Genomic DNA, 27,191 nt, shown 5'->3' with positions numbered 1-27,191 from the left:
ATCCGCCTCTGCCTAGGCAGAGTAAACCGCACATAGGAGATTTAGCAAAAGCTTCACTATTGTATGTTAATTGAAATATTCCACCAATTTTCGTTTGACTCTTGTCGTCTTAATCCGGGTGTTAAAATGGCAAATAATGATTAGCCGTTACAATTCAAAAGTGGCGTGTACACTTTTCGTAGATTCACTGGGTTATTGAGCAACCCCATTTATTGACATTTTACTGTTGAAAGTCATAAAGAAGGTTGACGGAAGAAGTTTACATGTTAAAGACTAGCAAAAAGATCAAGTTCTTGGAATTCTAATCTCATCTAATTCTTTTCCAAATTTTACCTTTGTTTTAAGTAAAGTAAAAAGAAAACAAAGTTAAAGTTTTGTATGCTTCTAGCAAGCAGCGGCTTCGGGTTCAACATAAGATGATAAAGCAATAAATGGTCGCCTTGAGTGGGTAAAATTTTCCATTTCTTGTATATCCTACGAACGGATAATCTTTTAAGTAAAAGCAAAGTAATTAAAAAAAGGACGGAAAATCGGAAATTTTCCTGTCTTTCTAGAAAGCTGGTCTGCATTTGAACATTTTTGTAGAAATTAAGTTTTTATGTTTTACAAGCTGGAAGTTGAATCCTTGCGTCGCACAAGAAACATACAGCAAAATAACAAAGGAAATACGTAAATCTTCCACACGAAAGATTTTGTTCGTTATGCAAGAAACTTTGCCTTAACCCAGTGATGTCAAACTCGTTTCACCTAGCGGGCCGCATTTCCTCCCAAAATAGGTTCGCGGGCCGCATTTTCTCCCAAAATAGGCACGCGGGCAAAACCATATAATTGATTGGAGTGATGAAAATATGTTCAATGTGGTTTTATCTTAACAGTCAATCATGTTTTACATTTTCACATTTTTTCATATTATATTACTTCTTATAAAATTTATAAATTTTGAGTAAAAGAGAGGGTTTGTTGCTCAATCATTTTCCAAATTTTAACGAATTCAAATCAAGTTTATTGAAATATATGTTGCAGTTCAACACTATTGTGTATTTTGATTTTAGAAAAGTAAAGGTATTGTAATTACAATAGCTAACTTATTGTTCCGCATTTGTTATTTTGTTTGGAATGGTCTTGTAGTATAGAAACGTTTGTTTTCTATAAACACTATTTATCCACTTGTCTAGAAAAATCTGTGTAAAACCTTTGCTGCAAAGTTCCATATCACTTTCTTATTGAAATAGTTTAAATTGACATTCGTTCAGTTCTCTTGCAATTCGCAGTTCGTGAAAAAATTTACATTAAATATTTTGGTAATTGCTATAAGCCAATACTCAAGGATCCAAACTTTCGATGTAATGTTTCAAAGGGGTCGCGGGCCGCACCCAATGGTCTTGCGGGCCGCATTTTTGACATCCCTGCCTTAACCTATGAAATCAGTGGGCTTTTTCCTAGCTTGAAATTTTGTTTTGCTTCGGCTGTATTCCAGGCTATCGACGAAAGAGACAATGGAAACGGCCAGTAATACAGCATGGAAAAGTCTCACAGAGTAAACAAGCAAGTACGATGAGAAGTATTCAATCGATAGCAACATCAGTGATGTAATTGAAAATGATACAAAAATGATATAGGACACGTTTTTTATGTAGAACCGCGGGTTTCATTTACCAAGTTACTGAAAGAAACAGGCTGTGGAAGATAACGGCCTATAAACCCATTTCGAAAACACCCCAATCACACCCAACATAAACAGAGAAAGTGGATGTTACAGTGAAACCCCCTATTTTCGACTAGACACATACTAAAGTTTCTTTTGAACCCTATGGATGTTAGCGTAAAAGTAGAATCGTACACTCTTCAGGGATGACACTATCAGCTGATACCATGCGTCTCCATCAAATAAATAAATAATATAACTTTTTATTGCTTATTGCTTGACTTTGTTGCTAATAAATACAGCTGGAAGTAGACTACAGAACACTTCGAGAATATTTCAGACACGTTCTTTAAATGTATGTATTTATTTCTTGGAAAATTCATAACAACAAATTGAACGAGGTGTGCAATATATATATGTAAATAGCAATTATACCAAGCAGTTTTATAATCTGCAGTCCATTCTGATTCATTCAACTCAATGCTCGACGTAAACAATTCACAACGAATGTTACATTATTATTATTTTATTAACCTTCGATCGAACTGCAATTGCTGTGCTGCGATGAATCCGAGGAATCGGAACGATACGGACCAGAAGAAACTTCCTTCAGGAAATAACCTCTTCGAAAGACCAAGCGGTTCCCGTGTAATAATATAATGCTTTGCCCGAGGTAGCAAATCTGCTACGTTGATTACAAGCGCACACAAAGAAATGGCAGTGTATGCTTGAAACACAATCTCAGTGTACAGGAAAATGCACTGCTTGTGTTCGCTAGGTGTTTCTATACATACAGTTGCTCCCAAAAATGAAGGTACAGTGGCAATTTCCTCGTTTAACCATGACTTGTCAATATTATTGTAGATATGAAAGGTTTATTTCTTCCCAGACTACAGATATGAAAGGTTTCTTATCCTCTCATTTAAACCATTTTTTGTTCATACTATTCGGATAATTTCAGCAGAAAATGACCTTAACATAGTGCCCGATACCTCCTCTAACAATTTTGGGGCACTGGCGGTACGTTCTTCTACTTTTCGGATTATTATTCTTTCATCATTTTCCAATAGCATTTTTTTCTCCCACTTCGTGGAATATTCTTCACTCTTCCTTCGTATCGCCATCTGTCAATTACATGCTGGACTGTAGAATGTGTCCACCCAACTATGTCACCTACTTTTCGCATTAAATATCCTTTGCAATACAGTGAAATAATTCGTTTCCTCAATTCAACTCCAGTTGACTCCTCCATTTCGCAGCACAACATTGAAAACTCCAAGGATATTAAGCGTGAAACAAGTTTGCAAGCTATCCTGAACCCTGTATGCCATAATTACCTTAGTTTCAAGAAAATTCCTCAGGAATTACTTTTTACTACCATGACTTTTGTGAGTTCTCAATATGGTTTTATCAAGTAATAGCTTAAAACTAAGAAAATTTGGCCTGTAAAAATCTCGTTAGAGGCTTATTTGGAGCGTTACAAGTTCTTTTGATTATATGCTTGTAGAATATAACGGATACGATGAGAATTGACCAAGAGAATTGGGGTTAAAGGAGCAAATTGACACTGTACCTTCATATTTGGGAGTAACTGTACATACGAGACCCGAGTCGTCTCGTCCATGAAACTACCAAACGATGGCTCGTTACTTGAAACCAGTCCTGTGTGTCGATTTTTTCCGTTTTCCGTTGATGAATTGAATTGTAATCGTTGAAATGTAATAATTGTGTAAAGAGGAAGAATTAAGGAAATTAGATAATGGATTTTCACAGTAACCGTTAAGAAAATAAAATTTGTGGACTAATGAAAACAAACCATCTATACTCACACATACACAAACTCGAATGCACACAAGGGTCACAAAGTCAAATTTAAATAAAATCACAACAAATATTATCCGAGTTTTGCAATCCTCTTTTTCAACCTCCGCAAAGCAATCTACGAACGACAAATAAATTAAATAAACATTTGATTGATTCCAAATACGAACAGCACCGCCTCGTGTGCTGGACGCGTTTGCTCTCGACGTGACGTTCAACCATGCTGTGCAATGAAGAGGAAAAGGGAAACAAAAATCGTTCTAATCAAATGGCACACACGTATCTGCAATGGCAAGTTCAAATTACAAATAAAACCATTCTTCAATCAGTCCTTTGTAACGAATTAACATGTTGTCAGTGATTTCATGGGATGAAAATTAGAGGGTGTCCAATGAAAGGCCATTTGCAAAATGATATATAAAAAAATAAACGTATAACAACATATAGATCAAACTTGAAAGACCACACTGAACCTATCAGTGGGTGAATATAGTCCGGTCGACTGAATGTCCTCCTGTCAGCTCAACATCCATTTGCGGTTCATCGCAGCATCGTCTTCAATTCGCTAAGATCATCAACCGAATGGCGCATATCTGAGAAAAGTTTTTCACATCAATATTTCCAACGTTTCCTTCCACCCCCAAGCGACCGAGCCCATTGGCCTAACTGAATGTTGAATGTATGCACCATCCGTCAGATGTGATTTCTGTTCAAATATTGACTAAAATTACCCAACCATGCGATATTGCCACTGGAAAAGGACAAACATGGAAGAGACGCTGTATGAATTCCGTCAAATGCCCAACGGAGCGTTCTACACTTTTTACGACAACCAACAAACCCAGTCTCGAAACCGAGCTGCAGCAACGGATAGGGCACAAGCCAGTGAAATATAAACTGCCAACTGAGTGATAAGAGTACGTGTGATCGTTTCTTTCTTTCTTTCGGTAGGAAAAGTCTCCCCGACATTGTGCTAGAGAAACATAAATTATTTATTTCGAAACTTCTATCAACCTTTCGTTCTTCCTTCGAGGGGCTCAATTTGTGCGACAGGAATATGCCTTGATTTTATTTCTTGCAAACGTTGCTTCCTGGGGTCTTGATGAGAAAGCTATCCATTCACATACAAAGAGGAGATACACTCTTTTCTGTCACGTGTGTGTGGGATAAAAAAGAAAAATTCAAGGTAACATTCATATAAGAAAAGCATCCGTACTGCTGCTACTTCCCATCCCTTTTTTTTGTTGCATTACAACCCTTTGGTCAAAGCGCACTTATGATACGACCTGTTTTCTAGAAAACAAAACGAAAACCTGCTCAAAACAGGGGAGCTTATCTCGATGCAAAGCAGACACATCTTATCTTTGCAAAGTGGACGACAATTTGGCAAGTCGAGTGCATAAGTAAAGTGATCATATTTTACAATTGATTTTCCTTCACATGCACCGCTGTAATCCAACATGAAGTGTTTACCATCAATGTAGAGATAGTACCTCAGAGATTTACAATTCTTATATCAAAGTCAAATTAATTGTCTACAAAATGTTGTGAGCAATGTCTATGAACTCAAAAAATCACAATTAAGAATTTACTAATAATTCTACGATTAAATTTTCCATGATTGCGTTCTTCGCAAAATATCATCGTTCAAAAAGGCATTCAAATGGAACCAGAACCTTTTCATGATTGCAAAACCCAAGCAACGTACCATCAATCTAAAATGTCGCCATGTTGTTTCGTCCCTTGAAAAATGTATACTTTATTTTCTTTTGCTTCTACCTTCCATCTAAGGTGGAAATATTTTAACTTTAAAATCCTTAATTCATATCCAATCTTCCCTGTGGCTTACTCTCGCTGTACTCATAAAATACCGTTTATTAATATTCATTTGTATCTGAAGCGTAATCTGTTTCGGATGAATGGATGCCTTCAGATTCCTCCTCGAGCTTTTCTTTTCGTTTCCAAAAACAGCAATGAAAAATTTCCCGAATGAATACTTAAGCTTGATGGAGGACAGTTGGATACGCTCAAATTGGCTATAGATTTTTTCATGTTTATTGAACGATGATTTGAAACAAAAGGGCAGCTGGCAATCCCTAATCTTTTTAAACGGTAAAATTATGCAATAGGAGAAGAAGCATGACCAGCAATTTGCCATCAAGCAGGCATTCATTCTGTGCAGAATATTATAAACCTAGAATAACCTGGAAATCATAAATTGCACGAGAACATGTAACATTATTCGCGTTGCATGCGTTGATAATTCATTCGCATCGAAAACACAAATCATGTGAAAACGAGCATCATTAAAATGTAAAGTGGTTCTTAAGCACACGTCGAATGTTAATGAGTTTACCTCTTTTTTGTACTTATCATAGCATTCGTATGCCATTTTTTATCCTGAAGGCATCTTTTCTGGATTGGTCAACATAATCATCCCACATATATAAATAGATGATATTTTATGTAACATCAATCAAGGGCATGATAGCGTTGTGTGGAATCGTGTAATGTTGATGCGTGAAAAACACTTGTAATTTTACCAGACCGAGAATAGGTGCTGGCTCAAGCCATCGAAGCTGACAAAATGTAAACCGAACGTACAGCTCGTTGTAAGAGTTTCTCCTCGCTGTTCGACATATTATTGCTCGGAATGTGTTCAGTCAAATGAAACGGAATGAATTACACAGGAACGGTTGGCAACACCGAAAGCACCGTATACTTTTACGCCTCGTAAGCCGTTGAGTGAAATGCGTAGGATGCTACAATGAACCAATATCGAAAAGAATTATGAAACCGGTGAAATGATGAGGACATATGAAAATTATCTACATAAGATTTACTAACAAATTTCCTCCATACAAAACGGGGTATCAAAAACAAAAAAATGGATGAGGCAGTTCAGCCAAAATAAAAATTCAGTTAGGTGATATTTCCTTAGTTATCAAAGCAGTGAAAGCTTTTCATAAATAAGTTACAAGTTAACAATTCATCCAATTTTAGATTATAGAAATAATTTACCCATTCAAGATTAATTACTTGGGATGAAGTTAATCTATGGAAATGGAATGGTTGATGAACAACTTTATAAAATATTTCCTATGTGCTCGATCTATTAAGAGAACATACATGTTATACGTTTTGTATTTCATCTAGTCATATTTTATAACAACATAAGAAATCAAAAGAAACTTGTACGCGTAACTCAAAACCCCGGTCTAAAAGGGAACACAGAAAGGTATTTCTTTTAGATTCAGATAAGTGCCACTTACTAAACTAAGCAACTTTAATAATTACGTCTGTTCGATGGTAGAAAATAAAGCAAAAAAAAATGGTGGCCATCTGAAAGATAGCTGTATTAGTCGCTCCAAAGGGAATTGTCATTGTTGCATAGGTTTGTTTCTGCTGCTCGAAATATGTTTTGGGAAATAATGCACTTCATCTTGAAGTGGAGATTTTTCTCAAGGATGACACCATACTCTCGTACCAACGATTACAGTCTGCAAAATTTACTTTTTTCCTCCGCCAAACACAGACAGCCAGCTTCTCTTCAATCATTCTACCACCGTGGGTTCGAAAATGCAACAAATGGTGAATACAATGAAGCAGAGGATATTCGATCTGGCGATCAATCAGGATCTGCATTTTTCAGTCCAATTTTGAAACGGAGCCTCTCTGGTCCCTGTCCGTTCGGGTTCTCTGCTCTTGAACGTCCTTTCGGTGCTTGTTGCACGTAGCTGATATTGCATGGCAAAAGTGAACCGTAGAGTGTAGCAGGGAAATAAATCTGTAATTTTCGCCAGAATTGCAGCGACACGTGTTTTTTTTAAAGCAAATTAGCAAATATGTACAATGTCAATATGACGATTGGGCAATCGGCAAAAAGACAGGAAATTTGATAAAGCGCAAATACCACGCAGAAAGCTGGAAACTTATTGAATTTTCCAAAGTTCCGTCCGAGCCGTGACATGCCGACGTCGGAGAGAAGCCTTTAAAATTTTCGCTAATTTCGGGAAAGGACTTACGTGAAACCGGTCTGCAGCGTGACGTGCCGCTGAACAGAGAAGAAATAAGCGTAAGGTGGAAGGGTGTTCGGAATTTTTGGATTTTGGATGATTGGAAAGAAGAATTTCGGGTTTCTTTACTCGCAAGTGTCCTGATGAAAATATCTGGTTTATTCAAAATTTCGAGCGTGGGCGTCTGGTTATCGTCACGTTGACGTGGGAATCCGGGGTTCGTAAGTTTATCCGTCGTAGGAAACATTGTGGTTAATAATTGACCTTTTTTGGTCTTTCGAGCGCATGCATGCTCGTTCTCTTGCGACATCATGCATTGTCGCTTATTCGTAAAAATGTGGCGTCAATGCTCACGATTGTATTCCTACATCGCTATGCACGCATAGTTTTCCATCTGGAAAACATAAAATATTTGGATTTTCCTCGATTGCGTTATTCTCGTACCTTCTTTCTTTGTTACGACTTTCTTGCCCTAACCTTTCTCATCTTAAGAAGGGAAAATTTTATCCCATGTCTTTTTCCCGCTTTCCTTGCTTTTCATACATTGTTTATTCTCTATTCGCGGTCAGGTATGAAATTTTCTACCCGTTGGCACCACGAACGAAACATATCGTCCGTTCGTAACATAAATTGTGGAACAAGGTCTCATTTGGGTTTCAAGCACAAAGTCCGGGACATGCAGATCTCCAACGTGATGCAAATTTACCGCAGCAGAACATAAAACGTACTGCGGTTATTTTCAACAATCGAAAAAGCTGCATAAAAGAAACGGAAATCTCGAAGCTTCTGATGGAATCCTGTTTTCATTTCGACAAAAGATTAAGCATTACTGGCAAATGCTACCTTCGTAAAGAAATTAAAGGTGGGTTTCAGAGATAAAACGAAAAAAACTTCCGCCGAAATTACCTTCTTACTCTCTCCTTGACAGACAACAAAGAAATGAAAACTTTCCAGACGAAACCAGACCACTGCCGAAAATCAAGCTCAGGAGTGGACAGCCGAAATAGTTGTGATTGGTGTCGCTAGCAAGTTTCAATCTCATGGATTACAACTTATGATACAAATATTTCCTTAATCACTGGCAATAGCTTTTAATTAGAACAGTAAAGGTCGGAAATAATAAAGGTCAAAATAGTAAAAAATGAAGTAGAAGACTAAAGAACAAAATTCTGTATACATTAGGCTTTGTTAGAAGTTTTTAAATACTCAAACTTTATTATGCCGATGCTTTTTCTGCCAAGTTAAAAGCAAAACTTCCGGTGCAGTCGTAGCAGGTGTAGGACAAGGACAAAACTGTGTCATTTGTACAGCGATGTCAGGAGTAGTAAACTACGGAAACAAATTGAAACACCGACCTAAAGAAATAGCGAAGAGCTAGTCTCAATTCCAACATTGCATTAAATCCAATTCATTCTTCTTTCGAATGAAAAGTGTATTACAAAGATGATATTCCGTAACATCAAGTACGACCTCATTCTCATTAGGCTTCCGTCTTTTGTTGCACTGTGTATAAGCGATACTGTACAATAAATGGAAACGAATGGAAAAAAGGAACAGATTATCCCGAGTTCGAACGACCAGGCACGCAGCTCGGCACTAATGAAGACGATTTAGTGTTTTAGCTCTACAGCAGTGTTCTTCTATGCTATCTAATTTTAAACTCAATATACGCCAACACATTTTTAGTGCGCTACGTACTGAAGAGAATTCATTGACTCTCTTTGGACGTGATCTTTATTGTATGGTAATTAAGGACATCCCACTCTGACATCGATTTCATTCCAAATAATAGTATTTAAAAGCATAATCTAGGTGCGAAAAAGTCGTTCCCACACTTACTATCTTACAGATTTTCGGATAAGCGTCCCTTAAGGATGTGGATATTACATGCACGCTTGTATTTTGATTCGGCTTACATAGATCAAATGTAGCGATTTATTTTAAATCGAAAAGTATGTAAAGAAAAGAGAATACACAACATTATTAGTTATAATATGAATAAATGAACGAAAAACGATTCAATTATCAAAAAATATAGTAATGCTTGACAAAACAGTAAGGTTATAAAATGGGAATGTAGAAGCCAAAATAGGTTTTACAAATATTTATTTTCTCGTGTCCGGTATTGTGTCAACACTGCTCGCTGCCCACAGAACTGCATCTGATAACACTCTGCGACCAAGACACACGCACACACCATAGACGCAATCTGGTATCCGTTGGCATTATTGTTTCAGAAAGAAAAAAGGATGGTCGGTGAAAACTACAGTGAAAACCTCTTACGCGTTGAAAGTGCTAAAAGCTGGGAAGTGAAACGACACAAAGTGTTACTCTTGAAACACTGGCATAAAACTGCAGTTTGCACGCTCGAAAGTTGTTTACAATCAATTTCAAACACTTTCATTTGCAGTGAACTAAGTAAAGTTTCCAATTTCCGCTAGAAGCTGAAAAAGACCCGCATTCCAGACTTCCAAAAATCGTGCTCGTGTTTGCCTTTTTCAGAAGCAGTATAACTTCATCTCGGGTTTATGTGCAAACTTCGTAGCCCGACCATCAAGTTCGTCCCAAAGCAGACGAAATAAGACCTGCGCCCACATCGTGTTATTCGTCCGTCAGCATGGGAATGCCATCGAGCGTAGGCAACCGTTTGGTAACCTCCCGGAAATACACCGCTTCGTCAAGGTTTTCCACGAGCGGGTTACCGGCGAACACTAGATCCTCCAGCATCCCCGAGATAGCCTGCAGCCTTGCCAGCTTGGTCCAGTCGCGTACGGCGTTGTTCGCCATGTAGAGAACCTTTAGCTTGCGTAGGCTTTCCACACCCTTTAGCTTATCGATCTGATTGTAGCTGACCCAGAGTTCTTCCAGAGTGTCTCCTACTGCTTCCTTGTTTTGATAAAGTTTGAGCAGTATTTTAAAGCATGAACTATAAACCTTCTAGAGCTCGGTAAAAGTTGGAACAAACCAAAGAGCAACACTTACAAGACCGTTAAACGATTTGATGTAATTCCGTCCAAGGGCGAGAATTCGTAAATTTTTCATTCCATTCAGACCAGTTATTTTTTCGATCATGATGGAAAAACTTTACTTTCTGCGGTATGGAAAAAGGTTATTTAAAGAAATCGCATTTGAAATTAGAAGACACTTACTGGCAGATAACCAGAGTACCGAGCGTGCCGTCCATTCGCTCGATCGGAGGCCATGGGAACTGTAACTCAATATCCTTAATATATAATATTCGATAGGATTCGTTCGTTGTGGAGCGGTTCTCTCTTCTTCAACGTTGGCGGCAGTTAATTAAATAAGTACACTAACTCCGTCGTCGCTTGCCTAAACCGTCGGATATACCTCACCGAAGCTTACTCTGCCTAAGTTTCCGCGTGATAGCGCGTGGGAAGTGGAAAACAATTGATTAATTGTCTTCGTGAATTGGTACCAGACAAATGTAGGGATATGCTAGTAAAAGCAATAATTCACAGTCGGTCGTAAAATTGAGCGAATGAAATAACCGAGGTTAAGACAATTGGCGTATCTATTATTTTCCGATAATAAAAGGATCATTGTATTCTTATAGAATGGAATCAGAGCAATAATTCTTCTACGTTTTGTTGCTCGCATACACAGTTTTTTTTACATTAAATGTGCAATAAAGTTAATCCTTGTCTTTTAGGATAGCAAAAAATATTGATTTTAAATAAAGTTACCTTGTATCACTGTATTTGCTTTAGGTCCGCCAGTTTCTTGCTTTACAAAGAAAAGTAAAGCAAGCAACTTTACATGCAGTTCCAACTTATGATTAATTGAAGATGAAAAAGTGATTGTGTAGTGATTTAGTTCTTGAACGCTGTACCGTAGATGTACAGATGTTAATGAAATTCTACATAAAAAGTTGGATAACAAAATCAATGTTCGGTCAAATCATACCATTTATTGCACAGTGCTAGCCTAACTACCATAGAATATAAAAAAAATAAGTGAGAAACTCTTAAATTGATATTTCTTCAAGTTTCAGAAACTCTTTGTGTGGCACATTATGTTCCTAACTTGACGCATGGTTTTTGCAATGTTCCTTACTTGGCGCGATGTGTTCCTTACTTGGCGCACTTAAAACAAAATGGATGTAGTTCATTGAATTCAACAGCTTTATTCAAAAGTCAACTTAAAACAATAGAAACACTTTCCAACAGCAATTAAAAAAACAATATAGCTTTTTTTGCAACGCACTTTGGCTTCTCCCGTGGAAATAAAACTATCTCATCGCTAACTTTTATAATCTCATTCATCAAAGCCTTCTATGATTCAAAAATATCTAGCAATGCAAACAGTCATATTCTCCACGGAGAATAATTAGGAACACTGTGAGCCAAACTTAGGGCAAAATATTTTCGTTTCGTTTCGCCCACTCCTTAGCAGCGTTTTTTTTTTACCTAGCTAACGCGGGTAAAAAATGGCGCACTCGTGAGATGGAATTTTTCATTTAATTATATATACATTCAATAACTAAAAACCAATAACATGTTTTGATGCGGATGTATTGTACAAACATAAACAAATATTTGACTGCATATTTTAGGCTGAAATGTTTTGGAAATAGTCTAATTTCGAAGAAAATATTAGAAAAAGCGCCAAGTTTGGACCCGCGCCAAGTATGGTGCTTCTACGGTAACTGTTTCAGGCAAAGAGCGTTTCCGACAGGTTGTTGGTTTGAGCTGTTTTAGGCGAGGCAGTCGAAATTGCTCTTTTGGACGAAACATTATACGATTTCCTTTAGCAAAAAGAGAACAGATGTTTTGTTTTTGCCCTGAAAAACAAGGTATGGAATAATGATGTTTGATCTTTTTCGACCTTCATCGTAAAAATCAACCGTTTGGGAATCTTTACAAAGGAAATCGATACGGGGTGCAAAAACGAACTTGAACATCTCCAATGCCCCCAGCAAATTGGGAAATCATTCAAAATGTAGCGGAATTGACAGTCAAGTTGTTCCGGGAAGAAATGATCATTCAAAACCAACAGCTCTGATTCTCGGTTCTTACAAAGCTGAAGACAAAGCTGAAGACTTCAAATCAAATAATTTTATACAAACCCACGCCCATGCAGGCAGGATGCCATTCGATGTTCTTCCATGCTAACTTCCACGTATTCAGTTTTTCATATTCAAGAACAATGGGAAATGATGCGCAACGCTTCGCGTGATTGAAGACGTTGAATTTTTTGCACCCTGGAATTTTTTGCGCCATTGTAAAGCGATATAAAGATATTAGAGATCGATTCATAAAATTGTCATTACAGCTTAAAAAAAAGAAATGTAACTCTAACTTAAAAAGGGAACACATTATAATGCGCGAACATTCCTTGCTGGCGTTCTACAAAACTTTGGGTCGTAGTGCAATTGGGATGGCACAATTTGTGCACAAACCGAGAAGAATTCATTTGCAGCACCAAACACAAGCGCACACACGAGTGGGTAAAAAAAAATACTGAATGCGTCATAATGTCCATTTCACAAGTTAGAGCTGGGATGCTCAACAATGGCGATGTGCTTAGTCAACGTTTCTTCTTAGTCAGTGACTTATAAGAGTAGCCACCAGGTCAAGAGTGCACTAGCTATGTTTTTATCCATATTTGACACCACTGCTCGAGATTGCAACTGTCGCAGTATTATGTGAATTTTCATATCCTTCTTATTGTAGAAGGAGGGTCATAATTTTGCTGAAACGAAGGAAAAGCATGTTGGAAACTATTGGATTTTTAATGCTGGCAGGTCAAAGGTTATACTGCTTAACGTAACAAAAAGCATCAATTAAGTCGAGAAACACCAGACACTAATATAGTTATCTTACCAAATGTTGTAAATAACACCCTTTCAAAGTATAATTGTTTATTTTATTTGATCAGTTATATACTTTGCTAGGTTATAATACTAAGGTATATAAGCCTTTATTACCGACGGGGTTTGGTGGTTATGAAACAGAACAAGAAACATGATCGCACCGGAGACGTATCACATGTCAAAATGGTGCTACGACGTGTTTCATGCTTTTCTCTTTTTTCAAGAAACCTCTTCTTCCAGTTTTCATCGCAACGCTAACAAGCTACCATATCCTTCCTTTCAAACATTTTACACCCGGAAGACTCTTGTTTCCCAGCAAATTCACAAGGCGAGCAAAACTGGCTGAATCAGCATTTTATGTCAATGTGTCGCAAGATGTCAGAATGAACTTTTCCGCAATTTGATGCTCTTTTTGGCTTTCCCCGGGAGCTATTATTAAAAGAATTTCAAGCTCTAGAGAACTCAACAAAAGAGCAAAGAGTGGGTTGGTGCTTTGGAACAATATACTCGTAAAACAACATCTAAGAGGTGTAAAATTTATGTCACTGTCGGAAAATTTATTTCGAGCCATTGAATTATTATAATGGTTGCTCGAACGAAGGAAACGTTATTGCTATATTTAATCTTATTTATCATCGCGTGCAAAATGACAAAAATATTTTGGTATCATGATGATACAAACTGATAGCGTTTGTGTGTAACAATCAGTGCGGCAAAGTCAGGATCGAAAAGATATCAATCAACAATAACTCAATGGAGCATTACGAAAATTTCAACTTCTCGAAGAGGAACTAACTACATAATTTATGGACATTCATTGCAACTATTTGTAACACATTTTGGGCCATATTAGACCTTTTCTTCAGCCATTGCAGAACTTTTTTGGTACGTCTTCGGATCACATTAGAGAACACCAAATGTGGGATTAAATTTGCGGATGCTCATGCTGGACGGGTGCCATAAATGATATATGCTATGACGAACACAGTTTTGACAAGATCTCTTCTGTTTCTCATTTTTTAACAACACAGAGTTCGTGATGTCACATAGCGTGAGATTTTTAAAGTAATATACAATGTGTGAAGTATAACTGACTGTTAAGGATAATTTCCAAGAAAGACTAGTAGGCGCAACATCCAACTTGTAGTAATATAACTTTTCATCATAAATAAAATAAAGTTTTCATTCGCTGAAGAACTCCCTTGGGATTAGAAGAAAGCATTTCTATATGAATATATTTGCATCCAACAAGAAAACATTCACTCGAGTCTGTATCCTCCTTGTATATTACAGTCTGCTGCAAGTAAAATCGGACACTCAAAAAATGAGAAGGTCTGCTGTCTTTCCGCAAGCCTACAGCATTCCCGGAACCGAATATTGACCTTCAACGTATACAATTCTTTTCGTTAACTCTTTCACTACGTAAGAAAAATGAAAACAAAATCAAAATCGATTGTTTTACTGAGATTCGGCGCAAAATGTGCGCGAAGACCCGAAAATCGGACACGCAAGTAAAATCGGACAGCTAGGTTTCTTTGCCGTTTGGCGCACTGCAAGTGACTTTAGGTCGTTCTAGTACCACAAATATGAGTTGGCCACTATTGTTCTTTGTAGTTGCAAGGTAGACAACAAAGTGAAGAAACAAAAATACTCAAATTTTTCACAGAAGCAACAAACTTATACTTGTTAGTATCAGATGGGATTATGGCCCAGATTATGGTCAGTAAGATGATCAAAACATGAAGGGAAACTACTTACGAGGAAACCAGAATAGGATTGGATAATCTTGTGAAATGAAAGTTTGTTAATTTCATTACTGAAGCCCTGAGTTTAACGAGATCAATGAAGCATAACCCAGTAACCCACTTGGAAACGTGGGAAGAAGAGTTCTTAAAGTAAGAAAACAATGGTTAAATGAAGAAAATTCATCATATATATTAACACAGTCAAAGGTATTAACCATTAGCTTTCATATCAGTTAAAAAAATCTTGAAGTTTGGACATGATTGATCAATCATATGGTATCGTAACTCCGTCGAAGTTCCTGGGAAGCTGCATGTCATACACGGCATCATGAACAAGGTGTATTACATCAATATTTTCAAAATTAAGTCAAAACCTAGCACCTAATAACTAACATTTGAAGTAATATTTTGTATTCTATCAAGATTATAATCCAAAACACACATTGCTGGACACTAGATTATGGGTATTATTCAACTGCCCAAACTGCTCACTACCGTCATCCAATAACAATACACTTGTGGGTAACAAAGCACTTGTAGGAACTTATGGTGGTGGTTGTACGACTACAAACCAATTTAAAACTTCTTGTGATAATTGAAAGACGTAAACTAAAGAGTTTATGTAAAGAAAATTACGAAAAATAAGTTGGAAGCACGCCAAAACGGCTACAAGTTTTTTTTAGCTACAAGTGAAAACTTGAGAAAATGCTGAATTTCAAACACCTGTTTTGATTATTTGCATTGCATAAAGTGAATTGTGTTAGAAACTTATGATAAAAAATCATTTTTAGCTAAATTTTAACTAAAACATTACAAATAATCCACAGTGAAATAGTAACAATCTTTGTTTGCATTCTTGTCAGCTTATCGTTATTTTTTATGGGTTTTTTGTATGATAATTTGGGTACCTATAAATCAAGTACAAAGAACAATAGTGGCCAACAAATAAATGTGCAGGTACAACGACATGCGACCACTTGAAGTGCACCAACCGGCAAAGAAACCTAGCTGTCCGATTTTACTTGCGTGTCCGCTTTTCGGATCTTCGCGCATATTTTGAGCCGTATCTCAGTAAAACAATAGATTTTGATTTCGTTTTCAATTTACTTACATAGTGAAAGAGTTAATGAATAGAACTGTATACGTTGAAGGTCAATATTCGGTTCCGGGAATGCTGTAGGCTTGTGGAAAGACAGCAGACCGTCTCATTTTTCAAGCGTCCGATTTTACTTGCAGCAGACTGTATATCTTCCCAAACAAACTCTGTTTTGAGCCCAGCAAAGCAGACGCATACTAGTAAAAAAAGTTTCATCGTTGGATTTATTGCTTTCCGATCCAAATATCGCAGATATGAACTTTTCCCGGGCACATGTAGTTAACCAGGGCCAATCGGCTAAAGCTAGAGCAACAAAAGAAATTGTAATTCTTTAATTATGTTTTCGTTTTGACTTTCCCCTTCCCCCAAACCGCCAGCCGTGGCCTTTGCGATAATGGGAAAATTGTCAACACATTTATTTTCCCACTAGACCAACGATTTTTGACATGGTATTTCACTACGAACATAGTGCGGCAGACAATCAACATGGCAATAGAAATTTTTTAAGAGATTAAGAGATTCTTTATTTTGAAAATAGTGATCTTTTGAGTCTATGCTTCATTCTGCACTTGAGAGAGGTTGAAAGACAATCAATAATGTAATATCATGAAAATCGGCCTATGAGCGCCGGGGCTCACCACCTCGACGGCGTGGGTTCGAATCCCAACCGAGACCGGACAGTCCCCTGTACGAGAGGACTGACTATCCACGTACAACTCGTAAGTCTCGTAAGTCCTTAACGGGCAGGCATGACCAAAAGAGGTCGTTACGCCAAAAACAAAAAAAAAAGAAATATATCATGGGAGATTATGTGAAGTTTTCATTTTAAGGGACTTGCCGGATAAGTGAGAAAAATATCGGTATTTATAATTGATTTGAAATTTATGTATCATAAAAGATTCAGCTCGAAGAAACTAGACTAGATGACTTAAGTTTTCGCTTATGGAAAGAGGCAAATGTATAAAACTCGTTAGGTCTGTCTGAAAGATTTAACAAATTAGTCAGAATTGAATCATTTCAAACACACGGCAGCCTTTTTTTAAAGTACTGTTTCGCTTGACGATATTTCTCAGAATCTCCGCGATTATAGTCACAATTAGGTAAAATGGGACTTCGCCAAATAGACGAAAATGGCTGGCTGGCTGTGAAAAATAGATTCAGGAACCGATTTTAGGACTGGAGTGCTTTTCGTCATCCATAACTCACAGCTTTGCTCCCCTGAAACTCCCTTTACCTTGAATCAAGCATTAAAGTTTTTTCGCAAGATAGTTTCTTCAAAACCTTGGACGCGTCCTTTCAAACACGATATTGCACTCGTTTCAGATTCAAAGATCGTTTCCCTTCTGAATTACATCGATTACCTTTAAGACGTCTTTCCATTTAATTGAAGTTTCTTTACAATGATTTCACGCTTCTTTTCTCTCGGCTTCTCTGGAAAATGTATGATCATCTCCTCCAAGAATGGAGGCATTGGGAGGAAGAAATTGAAATTACTCTTCTAACTCAATCAATGATTGTGTCGTCTTGCTAAACGGGACACGCGACCGATTTGCTTTTCCTGCCTCTCGAATTCAGGCTCGTTTCTTATCCACAGAGATTAAGCTAGTGCCGGATGAGTGTATAGCGTCATGTGAACCGAGAAACTACATGTTCTTCAAATAAATAGAACATGTTAGATGTATACAATTTATTAAAAATAAGGTTGTTTTTAAACTATTGTAGTATTGAAATGAGGTAAATCAACCTTTTTATATTTCACGACAGTGCATATTACGGATAAGGATTGAGGAATAAAATAAGATTGCCTATAACTTCAACCAATGCCACACAGTCAGAAGCTACGACATCCATATAAGGAAACCCACAATGCCAAATCACCGTATATAAGAGAGAGAAAAAATGTTTCAAAAACGTATACGACAATGATAGGGACGAATATTGGGCCAGCAATTTCTATGACGTTAAATTTTCCACGAGTAAACAGGAAGTGAGACGTAACGTTGCAACGTGAAAACCTCCCAATTTCCCCTCGTTTACAGTCGCTAATGGCAGAAGAAATTTATGACCCCGGGACAGTTTATGCATTCAACTAACGTCGTTAACGCTGTATGAGTTTTGTTCCCATTACCGCCTTCCTACTATTTTTAACAACGTGCACGAGCAGGGGTTCCTGAGGTAATACGTTCACCTTAAGGAAAACTATTAAATTTTCAATGAACTGTTGAGGATTTTTTGTCGTTTTTTGCTAAAAATTATGAATTTTCCACTTTTCGAAACAAAGAATTTTGTTAGATCTGCATCCATAACAAAGTGGCAGAACGCGTCGAAACAAAGAGGTAAAATGCACCATAACAGTAAGGAAAAATGCAGCACTCCTCGAATAAACAATTGTGGATCAATTAAATAGCTCAACAATTTCCTGTAATTTGATCGAAAATAAACGAAATTAAAGGATTCAACCCAGCCTGCAAAATCGTTATGCTATCTCGTTTCGTTGTTTACAGAACAAGATGGAACGATGATTTTGCACACCAGGAATTCTTTTATTATTAGATATTTTTATATAAAACGATAGAATTCGTGTTAGTTTGGTTACAAACTGATGCTTTTTGCCCTTACCTACAGGGTTCATTATGCAACCGTTCATAGTTGAACATATTTTTTATCCTTATACTTAAAATAGTTTTGAGCGTTGCTTAGCGTTTTTTTCGTTTGACGCGTTTTTTCGACCATGCGTTTTTCGACCGTCGCGCCCGCCACAGCTCAAACCAAACATGCGATGGAAACACTCTCTATCTGAATCGTTTTCAGCAAAACATCGAGAGCAAAATCACTACAGCATAACACAAAACATCTGTGTCTTGAACGATAAAGTTTTCATCTTCACTTAAGCACAAGTTTTAATGTATTTTAGAAAAAACTTTTGTAAACAAAACCTCCACACGTACGAATGAACAAGTTGGAACTGCATTGACAGCTTGCTTTGATTTCCTTTGTAAAGGTAGGGTAATGTCAAGGTGTATAAATTAGAAGGTGAAGTCGTCCAGTGTAAAATGACATTTCATGACTTGACATAACACTTCTGGGGTATTCATATGGGTTTTGAGGGGGGGGGTATCGGAAAAGGATTGGGCTTTTGACATAACTCTTCTCAAATATGGCACCCCTTCAAAAGCGACATAAAGTCACCTTCTATATTTATACACCTTGGGGTAATGTAAGCCAGTTTCATGAAAATGATATTTTTTCAAGACACTGACAGGGCCAAGGTATGTACATCGTTTCAAGGTAACCTATTTTTTAAATCAACATGTTTTGTTATCAAAATAGATAAAAAAATGCTTTTATTGCACCTTTAGTGCTTAAAAAAACTGTTTGCTTTATTTTTGTTCATCGATCATATGGAGATTCTTTTATCATCGAAAAATAATAGATACGTCAGCTGTCCCAACCTTGGTTATTTGATGCAAATGTCAATTTCAGGCAAGGCACAAGGTATATATAATGTTTCAAGGTAACTTTATTATAAAATCAATAGTTTTTGTGATCAATGTGTTCTAAAAATGTCAGGATTTTTAGTTTAGCAAACTATAAACTGAAGAAGCGTGGTTTTCATATTTTGATTTGATGAACATACAATGATGCTTTTATTTTCGAAAAATAAAGATACTCCGACTATCCTAACGCTGTTAATTTTATGAAAACAACTTTGTCCACGCAAGGTACAAGGAGCATTCAAAAATTTAAGGAGACTTTATGATAAAATCAGTAATTTGGTTATCCATTGGTGGGCCCAAGGTGTGTATAGAGTTGTAAGGTATCTTTGTATAAGCACATTTTTTTGTTTTCAAAAAGATGTGATGCGTTCCGTAAAAAAAATGTTTATGCGAACAACAATCAGCAGAAACACGATAGCAATCGGTTTTACTTTCTATTTCATGTAAATATAATGGGCATGTGAAACTGATCTTGTGCAAACCCAAGGTGTACACGGCATATGAAATAGAGATAATGGAATATCATCATGGGTTTTCAATAAAAAAATGGAATTGCAAGGTGATTTAATTTTTTGTCATAATTTTGACATCTTGATGCAACAGTTTTGACACCTTTGAGGAGGGCTGGAGACAAGGTGTATATATTAGAAAGTGAAGTCGTCCAGAGTAAAATGACATTTCATGACTTGACGTAACACTGCTGTTGGTATTGTTGTGAGTTTCGAGTGAGTATTGGACAAGGTTTGAGCTTATGACAAACCAATAGTCAAATATGGCACACCTGCCACAGCGACGTAATGTCACCTTCTATATATATATACCTTGGGCTCGAAAGCCAAAAAAAAGTGAAATAGAGACATGACAGAGAAGAACGAGCAAGAGGGAGAGGAAGTCAGATAGACTGGGGAAGCAGGAATGGAAGAGAAATAGAGAAAGAGAGAGAGAGAGAGAGAGAGAGAGAGAGAGAGAGAGAGAGAGAGAGAGAGAGAGAGAGAGAGAGAGAGAGAGAGAGAGAGAGAGAGAGAGTTAAGAGAGAGAGAGAGAGAGAGAGAGTGAGAAGGGGTGGGAAGCGAGTGAGATAGAGTGAGGGAGAGAGGGGGAGGCGTGAGAGAGAGAGAATGAGGAGTGAGGGGGTGGGGGCGTGAGAGGGGCAGCATAAGAGGGGGAACGGGAACAACCGTGCGCTGGCCGACTTTGGTAGCAACGTGGTCAGTTAATTGGAACGAACAAGGCAGGATAAGGGAGATACATCCTTCCGAGAAACACAGAAGGTGGGGGATAACATGCGTCACAGTGTTCCGGGTTTCGAGCTGATACTGCGGGGCTTCGACCTGGACCAGGAAGAGGTCCAGAAAGATTCGCATCTAATTTTTGATTCCACAATTCGAATTTGTATTTTAACCCGCTTACCACCATTTGACACAAAAGACCTTCTACAGAAAGAACTAGCAAAAGTAACGCGGACGACATGAAACCTTCCATGGGGCGGAAGGGGATCCAGGAGTTACCGACGGGCCAGGTACCTGGCCTCCAAAAAACTAGTCCTTATACTTAAAATAGTTTTGAGCGTTGCTTAGCGTTTTTTTTCGTTTGACGCGTTTTTTCGACCATGCGTTTTTCGACCGTCGCGCCCGCCACAGCTCAAACCAAACATGCGATGGAAACACTCTCTATCTGAATCGTTTTCAGCAAAACATCGAGAGCAAAATCACTACAGCATAACACAAAACATCTGTGTCTTGAACGATAAAGTTTTCATCTTCACTTAAGCACAAGTTTTAATGTATTTTAGAAAAAACTTTTGTAAACAAAACCTCCACACGTACGAATGAACAAGTTGGAACTGCATTGACAGCTTGCTTTGATTTCCTTTGTAAAGGTAGGGTAATGTCAAGGTGTATAAATTAGAAGGTGAAGTCGTCCAGTGTAAAATGACATTTCATGACTTGACATAACACTTCTGGGGTATTCATATGGGTTTTGAGGGGGGGGGTATCGGAAAAGGATTGGGCTTTTGACATAACTCTTCTCAAATATGGCACCCCTTCAAAAGCGACATAAAGTCACCTTCTATATTTATACACCTTGGGGTAATGTAAGCCAGTTTCATGAAAATGATATTTTTTCAAGACACTGACAGGGCCAAGGTATGTACATCGTTTCAAGGTAACCTATTTTTTAAATCAACATGTTTTGTTATCAAAATAGATAAAAAAAATGCTTTTATTGCACCTTTAGTGCTTAAAAAAACTGTTTGCTTTATTTTTTTCATCGATCATATGGAGATTCTTTTATCATCGAAAAATAATAGATACGTCAGCTGTCCCAACCTTGGTTATTTGATGCAAATGTCAATTTCAGGCAAGGCACAAGGTATATATAATGTTTCAAGGTAACTTTATTATAAAATCAATAGTTTTTGTGATCAATGTGTTCTAAAAATGTCAGGATTTTTAGTTTAGCAAACTATAAACTGAAGAAGCGTGGTTTTCATATTTTGATTTGATGAACATACAATGATGCTTTTATTTTCGAAAAATAAAGATACTCCGACTATCCTAACGCTGTTAATTTTATGAAAACAACTTTGTCCACGCAAGGTACAAGGAGCATTCAAAAATTTAAGGAGACTTTATGATAAAATCAGTAATTTGGTTATCCATTGGTGGGCCCAAGGTGTGTATAGAGTTGTAAGGTATCTTTGTATAAGCACATTTTTTTGTTTTCAAAAAGATGTGATGCGTTCCGTAAAAAAAATGTTTATGCGAACAACAATCAGCAGAAACACGATAGCAATCGGTTTTACTTTCTTATTTCATGTAAATATAATGGGCATGTGAAAACTGATCTTCGTGCAAACCCAAGGTGTACACCGGCATATGAAATAGAGATAATGGAATATCATCATGGGTTTTTCAATAAAAAAATGGAATTGCAAGGTGATTTAATTTTTTGTCATAATTTTGACATCTTGATGCAACAGTTTTGACACCTTTGAGGAGGGCTGGAGACAAAGGTGTATATATTAGAAAGTGAAGTCGTCCAGAGTAAAATGGCATTTCATGACTTGACGTAACACTGCTGTTGGTATTGTTGTGAGTTTCGAGTGAATATTGGACAAGGTTTGAGCTTATGACAAAACCAATAGTCAAATTATGGCACACCTGCCACAGCGACGTAATGTCACCTTCTATATATATATACCTTGGGCTCGAAAGCCAAAAAAAAGTGAAATAGAGACATGACAGAGAAGAACGAGCAGAGGGAGGAGGAAGTCAGATAGACTGGGGAAGCAGGAATGGAAGAGAAATAGAGAAGAGAGAGAGAGAGAGAGAGAGAGAGAGAGAGAGAGAGAGAGAGAGAGAGAAAGAGAGAGAGAGAGAGAGAGAGAGAGAGAGAGAGAAGAGAGGGGTGGGAAGCGAGTGAGATAGAGTGAGGGAGAGAGGGGGAGGCGTGAGAGAGAGAGAATGAGGAGTGAGGGGGTGGGGGCGTGAGAGGGGCAGCATAAGAGGGGGAACGGGAACAACCGTGCGCTGGCCGACTTTGGTAGCAACGTGGTCAGTTAATTGGAACGAACAAGGCGGGATAAGGGAGATACATCCTTCCGAGAAACACAGAAGGTGGGGGATAACATGCGTCACAGTGTTCCGGGTTTCGAGCTGATACTGCGGGGCTTCGACCTGGACCAGGAAGAGGTCCAGAAAGATTCGCATCTAATTTTTGATTCCACAATTCGAATTTGTATTTTAACCCGCTTACCACCATTTGACACAAAAGACCTTCTACAGAAAGAACTAGCAAAAGTAACGCGGACGACATGAAACCTTCCATGGGGCGGAAGGGGATCCAGGAGTTACCGACGGGCCAGGTACCTGGCCTCCAAAAAACTAGTTTAAAAATAAGTAAATCTGCATACTTACTGAGAATTTTATATGTAGTTTGAAGCCGTGATTCTAATTAACAGAACTATGTATGCCACGTATAAAAACATTGAATTTCGCACAGAATTCCTTATAGCAGTTGTCAGCAAAATTAAATCAGAACCTGTCGGAACCGATGATATTCTTGTCATTTCGCGTTTCTGTTGATGTAGCGCCATCAAATACACATGGTGACCATGTTTTAGCTCTCTCTTACAGGGTGACTACTTTATTCGCGACCAAAACGCGTAAATAAAAAGAAATAGGAAAATGTACGTTTTGCTTCAGCAGTGCATACTACCCCAGCCACCCTTATGTCATAAATAAGGATGAAGTGTACAAGAAAAATGTAGAACCAACAAACATTTGCCAGAGCAAACGATAGCGAAAGTACCGGGATCGTTATCAACGTCTCAAAAAGCCAGCTTATAGACGTATAGAAACCGTTGAACGAGATTGGTAATAATGGCATTCGCGGAAGAGATAGCAACACCTTTTATTACCAAAATTGTTGCGAAAAGTGATTTTTCAGATTTCGTGGAAGGAATTGATCGTGCAATATTGTAAAAATATCACCGTGCAGAAAAAACATTATTGAAAAACTGTTTGAAAATTTTCTTGTTCAATACTATATTAGTATGACCAATTCTAGTCAAAGTATGATTCATAATTCTTATTTTACTTGAATATATTCTTAACTATCGAATCACAATCAAGATAAAAAAAATCTTAGGAAAAACCAACATTATTTTATCCTAATTCACATCCAAGACACTACTCATAAGGTGTAACCTTATAACCTTAACCTTAACATAACAAGTAATCACATTAAAAGCAACAGTTCCTTCCAGCATTCGGAAAAATCACCACTGTTGATATGTCCTTTTACGATGATGTTATGATGTTAGGGAGATTGTATTACGATGATAATGGAATACTGATAGTTGAATGTCCTCGAATCTGCTCACCTTTTGATGTTAATTGTTTTTATTCCCAATCGGCTACTGATGAAAAAGCAATTTTCAGAAATCTATGAGCAGAAAAGAGGGAATCCCGGGCTACTCATGTCCCAGTGTTGAAAAAAATGGACATACATATGCAACACGTCAAACGAGCAACTAAAAGCAAAAAAAAATATGCATAAATCCATTCGCACTTTAAGATGCCAAGGGTTGCATGGGAAGGTGATCCGGGCCACCGCACACCCGAGCTGTAACGCTGCACAATCATTGCATTAACTGCACAATCATTGCATGGACTTCCATGCAACATTTTATTAGAAGATAATTTGAATGTTATCATATACTGCGAATTTCGGAACTTTTTTAAGTACATTTATTGGGTTTTTACCAAAACGTAATCGAGAGCGAACGCATTTTTTAACATATAGTAAGTCTTATAGCAAATGGACAGGGTTTAAGGTTTAGACATTAAAATTTAATGATAAACTACATTCGGCGTAAAAAATTCTTGATCTTCATAGGAAGTCGTTTTCGTAGTTCATAGTTGTTGTAAGTTTACGTAGATTACAGGATAGCTTTTTTTCATTATTTATGTGTGTCATGTTCGTAAATAATCCACTTGAACGATCAAAAAAGCTCATTGTGCTCCGCAGCTAATTATTTAGCATAATATTTCCCACTCAATGATTGTTTTCCAACGATGGTAAAAAGCGATAATGGGACAAAAAACAAATCCGGGCGATATAAACCTGCATTGACATTGGAGGCATCAAATGTTTCGTTGAGATTGAACTTTATTCATTTACGTTTGGATCATGCACAGATAGGCAACAGTATTTCAGTTGGACGTCATATGTTTACTTACGGTTGAACAGTGATACAGAAGCAGTTGAACGATGCTTACCTGGGCTCGAAAACGGTGTAAAACCTAAAGATATTTCTATGCTATGCTAGTGTGATACATGTGGCACCATTTAACCTTCGTTGGTGTATATTGTATATCATTGAAAAAATAAAACGATACATCATTTCAAAAGATCTTGCTCTATGCGACGCTTGGGTTTCGCAGGCAAAGCGTGTGCAATAGGCAATCGCCGTAGTTAATAGCACAACCAAGTACTGTGTGGCTTTTATGTTAAAATGCATGCCTCCTCCACCGCCTCCGTTACAAATAGTATTACTATTACTTCCATATGCACAATACAACTGGCTTGATAAACGGGTTTCGTACGTTGCATTATCGTTTTCAAGGCATGTTTGCGTATCAATTACGTTTAAGTTGGTCCGATAGCTCACCGTCTTCGTAAAAACTGAATTCCATCACGGTTCCGTTCGTACCAACTAGTTATATCTGTTTCTGCATTCCAAACAGTTGCAGGTCGCAAGAAGTTAGAACTATTCATATCAGTTGATAATTGTATAATTGCGACTTCGTTGGCAAAGCTAGAGTGAATATATTGGGAATAGAGTATAATATGAGCCACATTCAACACACTTATTTTCACGTGTGACGCGATATCCCACAGTGGTATTATAATAAGAACAATGAGCAGCTGAAAATAAAACAAGAAAATAAATAGTAGACTTGGGTCATTCTGTTGAGTATAAAATAGTTACCAGTAACAACAGTGTTTCTGTTAAGGATGGGTCCACCGCACAAATTATTAATCAGCGTACTATAAATTGTAACATGCCATGGCCATTTTCTTTGTTTACCTTCACCAATTTATTTTCGTTTTTTTTTTGTCGATGGATCCGTTTGGTCAGAGAATTAGGAAATGGTGCTTTTACAGATTTTGCCAGATTGGGCACGCGGATTGGGAAGGCAGATTGAGTTTTCTGGACATCCACCATTTTCCACGGCACACGGACTGTAGAACAACGGACAGACATCGGCCACGGGGATTAACTGGGAGCTTTCATATTCCGTTGCATTATTCGGTTTTGATAAAGCTTTTCGACGCACCCCATCCTGGTTAATACTTTCGATCGTGTCACTATAAAATTGAAAGAACAATGTATAAACGTTCATCATCAATGTACACAAATAAGAGTAATGCTAACCTGCCGTAGTTCGACCAAAAAATTATCTCATTGGTTGCGGCTAAATAATAAGTGTCGGTAACATCGCTGACAATCGTGCGGATCTGCTTACTACGACTATCCATACAGTCGATCTTTGATGTGTCTTCGTTTACGTAACAGAGTTCTCCAGTAGCGATGGAAACCGTTATATCTTTGATCCCTCGAGTATCTGACAACAGTTCTGGTTCAGATCCATCGAGATTGGAACATCCAATTCCGCGTTTTCCAACCGTTCTGAATAATTTACCATGCACCGGATCAACAGCGATTCTATCATTACCATCGACATTGAAGACCACCGTTGTCCGCAAGTCTGGGTTGTCCATGCTAGCTACCTCGATGGTTTCCTTTACATAATCAACCCAGTATAGACGACGTGCGATCCAGTCCACAGCAATATTTAATGGATCGACTCCCTTCGTGATAAACGCTTTCTTATCAGTTCCATCATACTTTGCACTGTAAATTGATTGTGTTTCACGTTCCGTCCAGTAGAGACGGCCTTCAGTGCAATCTTTATCGAGTCGGTTAATATTTTTTGCAACCAGGACTTCCCGATCGTTGACAGTTG

At 37.7% G+C, this 27,191-nt stretch overlaps 1 protein-coding gene and 1 pseudogene across 1 annotated transcript; both read right to left on the bottom strand.

Moving 5' to 3' along the window:
• Window positions 1–10,083: 10,083 nt before the first annotated feature.
• LOC131293617 (dynein axonemal light chain 1-like) lies at window positions 10,084–23,418 on the bottom strand (annotated as a pseudogene).
• Window positions 23,419–26,306: 2,888 nt separating this feature from the next.
• Window positions 26,307–26,946, bottom strand: LOC131293616 (nidogen-like). Its single transcript, XM_058321695.1, has 2 exons — window positions 26,600–26,946; window positions 26,307–26,532 (listed from the first exon to the last, which is right to left on the bottom strand). The coding sequence occupies exons 1-2, from the start codon at window positions 26,944–26,946 to the stop codon at window positions 26,307–26,309; spliced, it is 573 nt and encodes a 190-aa protein (XP_058177678.1).
• Window positions 26,947–27,191: the final 245 nt, after the last annotated feature.

The sequence above is a fragment of the Anopheles ziemanni genome, chromosome 2 (genome assembly GCF_943734765.1).
Source record: "Anopheles ziemanni chromosome 2, idAnoZiCoDA_A2_x.2, whole genome shotgun sequence".
NCBI classification, from domain to species: domain Eukaryota; kingdom Metazoa; phylum Arthropoda; class Insecta; order Diptera; family Culicidae; genus Anopheles; species Anopheles ziemanni.
The sequence above is the reverse complement of the archived record's forward strand: the minus strand, read 5'-3'. Positions and strand labels throughout refer to the sequence as shown.

Bases quoted from the DNA above. Each gene is read 5' to 3' on its own strand.
- LOC131293616 (XM_058321695.1), bottom strand. From the start codon at position 26,946: ATGGACAACCCAGACTTGCGGACAACGGTGGTCTTCAATGTCGATGGT. The intron at 26,533-26,599 runs GTTAGCATTACT...TCAATTTTATAG, and splicing joins TTTTGGTCGAACTACGGCAG to TGACACGATCGAAAGTATTA.